Here is a 7,692-nt window from a genome sequence, read left to right as displayed (position 1 = left end):
TGCCATCTTTCTAACCTTCCTTTCGTCCTTCCATCTTTCTCTCCTTCCTTCCTCCCTTGCTTCCTTCCATCCATCCTTGCTTCCTTCCTTTCTTTCTTCTATTCATCATTCCTTCCTTCCTTCCTTCCTTCCTTCCTTCCTACCTTCCATCCATCCATCATTCCTTTCTTTTTTCCATCCTTTCTTCCATCCTCCCTTCCTTCCATCCATTCTTCCTTCCTTCCTTCCTCTCATCCTTCCTTCCTCCCTCCCATCCATCACTCCTTCCTTCATTGCTTCCCTACCTCCCTCCTTTCTTTTCCTTCCTTCCTTCCTTTCTTTTCCTTCCTTCCTTTCTTCCTTCCTTCCTTCCTTCCTTCCTTCCTTCCTTCGGTCCTTCCTTCATTTCATCTTGCCTTCCATCTTTCTTTTCTTCTTTCCTTCCTTCTTACAACCATCCTTCCATTCTTCCTTCCTTCCATCATTCCTTCCTTCCTTCTCTCCTTTCCTTCCTACCTTCTCTCCTTCATTCCTTTCTAACTTCTTCACTCTCTTCTTTCCTTTCAACCTTACTTCCTTCCATCTTTCTTTTCTTCTTTCCTTCCTTCCTTCCTGCCATTTATCCATCCATTTCTCCGTCCTTCCTTTCATACTTCCTGCCTTCCTTTCTTCCTTCCTGCCATCTTTCTAACCTTCCTTTCGTCCTTCCATTTTTCTCTCCTTCCTTCTTCCCTTGCTTCCTTCCTTTCTTTCTTCTATTCATCATGCCTTCCTTCCTGCCTTCCTTCCTTCCTTCCTTCCTTCCTTCCTTCCTTCCTTCCATCCATCATTCCTTTCTTTTTTCCATCCTTTCTTCCATCCTCCCTTCCTTCCATCCATTCTTCCTTCCTTCCTTCCTTCCTCTCATCCTTCCTTCCTCCCTCCCATCCATCACTCCTTCCTTCATTGCTTCCCTCCCTCCCTCCTTTCCCTTCCTTCCTTTGTTTTCCTTCCTTCCTTCCTTCCTTCCTTCCTTCCTTCCTTCCTTCCTTCCTTTCTTCCTTCCTTCCTTTCTTTTATATAAGATTTGTCTTGTAAAAAATATGTTTTTCTTGATTTTAGAGTGAGATGAAGAGGGAGAAACATCAATGATGAGAGATAATCATGGATTGGCTGCCTCCTGCATGCCCCACACTGGGGATCCAGCTCACAACCCAGGCATGTGCCCTTGACCAGAATAGAAAACGGGACCTTCAGTCCCCAGTCCAATGCTCTATCCACTGAGCCAAACCAGCCAGGACAATAGTTCACCTCTTGAAGACCTACTCCGTGACTCTGGCCCTTTAAGAAGACTATTGTCACAGGCCTGCAGACCAGCCCTGGGTGCCATGGAAACATGAGAATGTTTGGTTTCCTTATGTCTGTTACTGCTGGGCAGTGGCTACCATTTGACCTCTGAGACGTCCTCCTCCTGCCTTTTTGTATTGGTTGGTAACCATTGCGCTTTATTTTTCTCCCAGGTTAAGAAAGCCCTGAGATTTCTTGCGGGGGAGGGGGGAGGCGTCACTTTATTTAATCCTTTTATTTGCTCTGTGAACAGGTTTACTGTAATCAGTGGTCTTACAGGAGAGATGAACCCTAGCCACCTTCCTGCCTTCCGTCCTTCCTACCTGCTCTCCTTCCTTCCTTCTCTTCTTTCCTTCCTACCTTCTCTCCTTCATTCCTTTCTAACTTCTTCACTCTCTTCTTTCGTTTCAACCTTCCTTCCTTCCTCCCTTTCTTTTTTCCTTCCACCTTTCTTTTCTTCTTTCCTTCCTTCCTGCCATTTATCCATCCATCTTCCATCCTTCCTTTCATACTTCCTGTCTTCCTTTCTTCCTTCTTCCATTCTTCCTTCCTGCCATCTTTCTAACCTCCCTTTCATCCTTCCATCTTTCTCTCCTCCCTTCCTTCCTTCCTTGCTTCCTTCCTTCCATCCATCCTTCCTTTCTTTCTTCCTTCCATTCATTCTTCCTTTATTCCTTCCTTACTTCCTCCCATCCATCACTTCCTTCCTTCCTTCCTTCCTTCCTTCCTTCCTTCCTTCCTTCCTTCCTTCCTTCCTTCCTTCCTTCCTTCTCTCCTTCATTCCTTTCTAACTTCTTCACTTTCTTCTTTCCTTTCAACCTTCCTTCCTTCTTCCATCTTTCTTTTCTTCTTTCCTTCCTTCCTTCATTCCTTCCTACCATTTATTCATCCATTCTTCCATCCTTCCTTTCATACTTCCTGCCTTCCTTTCTTCCTTCTTCCGTTCTTCCTTCCTGCCATCTTTCTAACCTCCCTTTCATCCTTCCATCTGTCTCTCTTCCCTTCCTTCCTTCCTTGCTTGCTTCCTTCCATCCATCCATCCTTCCTTGCTTCCTTCCATCCATCCATCCTTCCTTCCTTCCATTCTTTCTTTCTCTTCCTTCCTTCCCTTCCATCCATCCTTCCTTCCTTTCTTCTATTCATTATTCCTTCCTTCCATTCATCCATCATTCCTTTATTTTTTCCATCGTTTCTTCCATCCGCCCTTCCTTCCTTTATTCCTTCCTTACTTCCTCCCATCCATCACTCCTTCCTTCCTTTCCTTCCTTCCTCCTATCCATCACTGCTTCCTTTCTTTTTTCCTTTCTTCCTGCCTTCCATCCATCCTTCCTTCCTTCCTTCATTCCTTTCTTTTATATAAGATTTTTCTTTTTAAAAATATGTTTTCTTGATTTGAGAGAGAGAGGAAGAGAGAGAAACATCAATGATGACAAAGAATCATGGATTGGCTGCCTCCTGCATGCCCCACACTGGGGATCCAGCTCACAACCCAGGCATGTGCCCTTAACGAGAATAGAAAGTGGGACCTTCAGCCCCCGGGCCAATGCTCTATCCTCTGAACCAAACAAGCCAGGGCAATAGTTCACCTCTTGAAGACCGGCTCCCTGACTCTGACCCTTTAAGAAGACTACTGTCACAGTCCTGCAGACCAGCCCTGGGTGCCATGGAAACATGAGAATGTTTGGTTTCCTTATTTCTGTTACTGCTTGGCAGTGGCTACCATTTATACCTCTGAGACTTCCTCCTCTGCCTTTCTGTATTGCTTGGGTAACCATTGCGCTTTATTTTCCCTCCTCGTTAAGAAAGTCCTGAGATTTCTGGGGGGGGGGGGATCACTTTATTTAATCCTTTCATTTGCTCTGTGAACAGGTTAACTGTCATCAGTGGTCTTACAGGAGAGATGAACCCTAGCCACCTTCCTGCCTTCCTTCCCACCTTCTCCCCTCCCTCCCTCCCTCCCTCCCTCCCTCCCTCCCTCCCTCCCTCCCTCCCTTCCTTCCTTCCTTCGGTCCTTCCTTCATTTCGTCTTGCCGTCCATCTTTCTTTTATTCTTTCCTTCCTTCTTACAACCATCCTTCCATTCTTCCTTCCTTCCATCATTCCTTCCTTCCTTCTCTCCTTTCCTTCCTACCTTCTCTCCTTCATTCCTTTCTAACTTCTTCACTCTCTTCTTTCCTTTCAACCTTACTTCCATCCATCTTTCTTTTCTTCTTTCCTTCCTTCCTTCCTGCCATTTATCCATCCATTCCTCCGTCCTTCCTTTCATACTTCCTGCCTTCCTTTCTTCCTTCCTGCCATCTTTCTAACCTTCCTTTCGTCCTTCCATCTTTCTCTCCTTCCTTCCTCCCTTGCTTCCTTCCATCCATCCTTGCTTCCTTCCTTTCTTTCTTCTATTCATCATTCCTTCCTTCCTTCCTTCCTTCCTTCCTTCCTACCTTCCATCCATCCATCATTCCTTTCTTTTTTCCATCCTTTCTTCCATCCTCCCTTCCTTCCATCCATTCTTCCTTCCTTCCTCCCATCCTTCCTTCCTCCCTTCCTCCCTCCCATCCATCACTCCTTCCTTCATTGCTTCCCTCCCTCCCTCCTTTCCCTTCCTTCCCTCTCTTCCTTCCTTCCTTCCTTCCTTCCTTCCTTCCTTCCTTCCTTCCTTCCTTTTATCTAAGATTTGTCTTGTAAAAAATATGTTTTTCTTGATTTTAGAGTGAGATGAAGAGAGAGAAACATCAATGATGAGAGATAATGATGGATTGGCTGCCTCCTGCATGCCCCACACTGGGGATCCAGCTCACAACCCAGGCATGTGCCCTTAATGAGAATAGAAAGTGGGACCTTCAGCCCCCGGGCCAATGCTCTATCCTCTGAACCAAACAAGCCAGGGCAATAGTTCACCTCTTGAAGACCGGCTCCCTGACTCTGGCCCTTTAAGAAGACTACTGTCACAGTCCTGCAGACCAGCCCTGGGAGCCATGGAAACATGAGAATGTTTGGTTTCTTTATTTCTGTTACAGCTTGGCAGTAGCTACCATTTATACCTCTGAGACTTACTCCTCTGCCTTTCTGTATTGCTTGGGTAACCATTGCGCTTTATTTTCCCCCCTGGTTAAGAAAGCCCTGAGATTTCTGGGGTGGGGGGGGGGATCACTTTATTTAATCCTTTCATTTGCTCTGTGAACAGGTTAACTGTCATCAGTGGTCTTACAGGAGAGATGAACCCTAGCCACCTTCCTGCCTTCCTTCCCACCTTCTCCCCTCCTTCCCTCCCTCCCTTCCTTCCTTCCTTCCTTCCTTCCTTCGTTCGGTCCTTCCTTCATTTCGTCTTGCCTTCCATCTTTTCTTCTTTCCTTCCTTCTTACAACCATCCTTCCATTCTTCCTTCCTTCCATCATTCCTTCCTTGCTTCTCTCCTTTCCTTCCTACCTTCTCTCCTTCATTCCTTTCTAACTTCTTCACTCTCTTCTTTCCTTTCAACCTTACTTCCTTCCATCTTTCTTTTCTTCTTTCCTTCCTTCCTTCCTGCCATTTATCCATCCATTCCTCCGTCCTTCCTTTCATACTTCCTGCCTTCCTTTCTTCCTTCCTGCCATCTTTCTAACCTCCCTTTCGTCCTTCCATCTTTCTCTCCTTCCTTCCTCCCTTGCTTCCTTCCATCCATCCTTGCTTCCTTCCGTTCTTTCTTCTATTCATCATGCCTTCCTTCCTTCCTTCCATCATTCCTTTCTTTTTTCCATCCTTTCTTCCATCCTCCCTTTCTTCCATCCTCCCTTCCTTCCTTCCTTCCTTCCTTCCTTCCTTCCTTCCTTCCTCCCTCCCTCCCATCCATCACTCCTTCCTTCATTGCTTCCCTCCCTCCCTCCTTTCTTCCTTCCTTCCTTCCTTCCTTCCTTCCTTCCTTCCTTCCTTCCTTCCTTCCTTCCTTCCTTCCTTCCTTCCTTCCTTCCTTTTATATAAGATTTGTCTTGTAAAAAATATGTTTTTCTTGTTTTTAGAGTAAGACGAAGAGAGAGAAACATCAATGATGAGAGATAATCATGGATTGGCTGTCTTCTGCATGCCCCACCCTGGGGATCAAGTGTACAGCAGGGGCATGTGCCCTGATCAGGAATCGAACCCTAACCTCTTGGTTCTTAGCTTGATGCTCAACCACGCCAGCTGGGCTGTAGCCAATCTTAATTGTGTCTTTCAACAAATGTCCAGAAGTGGAACTGCCTGTTTGAATGTTTGTACATATTTTCATTGACTTTAGAGACAGAGAGAGGGAGAGAGAGAAACATCGATTTGGGGTTCCACTGACTGATGCATTCATTGGTTGATTCTTGTATGTGCCCTGACCAGGGATTGAGCTGTGCAACCTGGGCCTGTTGGGAAGACTCTCTAACCACTTAACTATCCTGCAGGGTGAAAGTCTGTGTACTTTAAGGCTTTCAGTAAATCTTGCCCAAGGACCCTTCGCCAGCAGAGCATGGGGGTCAAGTGTCACCATTCTCAAATATGGCATTTCCCTCTCCAATACAGCACTGCTCACCCCCGGGGGGAAGTTCCAGCCCGTGGGTCCCACCCTCATGTCACTCTCTATTGGTTTGCAGATCCCCTGGATACAGAGCCATGGCCTTGTTTGACAAGGCCAATTGCCAGGCAGCGAGTTTAGCTATCAACATCGTGGGATGGATCTTGACCGTGGTTTGCATGGGCCAGGCTAATTGGCGAGTATGGTACATGGAGAGCAGCCCCGAGCCTCCCTGGGGGCTGGCCTACGTAGGGATGTGGAAGGTCTGCACTTACCAGCCCGACAGCCTCCAGACCAGACCCATAGCCTGTCACCGCTACACCTACAGGGACACCTACCTGCCAATGGATATCCGCTTCGCTCAGAACCTGCTGCTGGCCGCCAGCCTCCTCGGTCTCCTGGGGAAATGGCTCATGGTCATGGGCCTGCGGAGAGTGTACACGGGACAGCTTCAGAAGGACACCACCTGCAATCTGTTCCTAGTTTCCAGAATCCTGAGCATCGTCGCTGGTTCATTTATCTTCATCGCCGTGCTCTGTAACTACCATGCGGTGAAGAATGAAGAGGGCATACACTTCCCGCCATCCTTCCACATCCCGTTCAGTCCGGAGCGGCAGGAGATTGGCAGCGCCGTGTATCTGGCGGTTCTGGCTGCATGCCTGATGCTGTTGAGTGGGCTGTTTACCATCTCTTTCCAGCTGCCCCCAACAGCCAAAGGTACCCCCAAGTCTTGCAAGTGTGAAATTCACGGTTGCATAACTTTGCAAATCCAGGATAAGCAGTTTATGGGGGTTAAGTAACTATGAAATAGATCCAAGGAGTCATGACCATGACAAAGGTCATCAAAGTGGCCATATCCTGCTATGAGCAAATTGGGCTCATCGATTGGTTAAGGAACTTTCATTAAAAAAATTCCAAATAAACCACTTTCCACCTGTCTTACTGAATCTGGATTTTAATTATTATTGAATAAACTCGTGTCCTGGTGCACGAAGTTTGTGCCCATTAAAAGGGGATTAGTTAGAGGAAATATTTTAATATTGCTATTTGCCCTTTCTCTATAATACAAGTATCAGAGATGAAAGAAATTTAGTAAAATGTATATGAAAATATTCCTCCTGTCAGAGTCTGTGGCACACCACGGAACCCAGAGTCAAGTCCCCGCCCACCCAAATGAGCCTCAAAATTGTGCGAGACCCAGACCCAGCCAGCCCCGCCTCCCATTGGGCTAGATCCAGACCTGGCTGGTCCCTCCTTTGTCAAGCCCTGCCGGATGGGGCGACACAGCATCAGGTCTCCTGGCCCAACGCCAGGGTCGGGACATGGCCTGAGGTCCCCCAGCCTGGGCTTGGGCGGGGGGCATGTCCTGAGGTCTTCCATCAAGCCCTTCCATACGGGGGGCATGACCTGATGTCCCCCAGCCCTGGCCCGGATCGGGGTGTGTGGCCTGAGGTCTCCCAGCCTGGGCCTGTGTGGGGCATGACCTGAGGTCTGCCAGCCTGGGCCAGGTGGGGGGGCACCGCCTGAGGTCCCCTGTCAAGTTCCACCAGGCGGGGGTGTGGCCTGAGGTCCCCCTTCAAGCCCTGCCAGGTGGGGGATAAGACCTGAGGTCTCCCAGCCTGGGCCAGGTGGGGGGCACAGCCTGAGGTCCCCTGTCAAGCTCCAGCAGGCGGGGGTGTGGCCTGCAGTCTCCCTTCAAGCCCTGCCAGGTGGGGGATAAGACCTGAGGTCCCCTGGCTTGGTGCCAGGGTAGGGGGCGCGGCCTGAGGTCCCCTGTCAAGCCCCACGGGGGCACGGCCTCAGGTCTTGCTGATTGCTCGTTAAGGCTCTTTACGGGAACTTGGCCTATGCGGTGGCACAGCCATCTTGTGTTATGGAAA

General features: G+C 48.4%; 1 protein-coding gene across 2 annotated transcripts; it reads left to right on the top strand.

Moving 5' to 3' along the window:
- Positions 1-1,399: 1,399 nt before the first annotated feature.
- LOC129148978 (claudin-34-like) lies at positions 1,400-6,751 on the top strand. 2 transcript variants are annotated; one of them, XM_054715487.1, is made up of 2 exons: positions 1,400-1,445; positions 5,892-6,751. In XM_054715487.1, exon 2 carries the CDS (start codon positions 5,911-5,913, stop codon positions 6,610-6,612), a length of 702 nt encoding a protein of 233 aa, XP_054571462.1. In that variant the 5' UTR covers positions 1,400-1,445; positions 5,892-5,910; the 3' UTR covers positions 6,613-6,751. The 2 variants fall into 2 exon arrangements, with proteins under 2 accessions (XP_054571462.1, XP_054571464.1); XM_054715489.1 differs by lacking the exon at positions 1,400-1,445 and adding an exon at positions 4,317-4,378.
- Positions 6,752-7,692: the final 941 nt, after the last annotated feature.

Source organism: Eptesicus fuscus, chromosome 1 (assembly GCF_027574615.1).
Source record: "Eptesicus fuscus isolate TK198812 chromosome 1, DD_ASM_mEF_20220401, whole genome shotgun sequence".
Classification (NCBI taxonomy): Eukaryota; Metazoa; Chordata; class Mammalia; order Chiroptera; family Vespertilionidae; genus Eptesicus; species Eptesicus fuscus.
The sequence above is the reverse complement of the archived record's forward strand: the minus strand, read 5'-3'. Positions and strand labels throughout refer to the sequence as shown.

Bases quoted from the DNA above. Each gene is read 5' to 3' on its own strand.
- LOC129148978 (XM_054715487.1), top strand. From the start codon at position 5,911: ATGGCCTTGTTTGACAAGGCCAATTGCCAGGCAGCGAGTTTAGCTATC.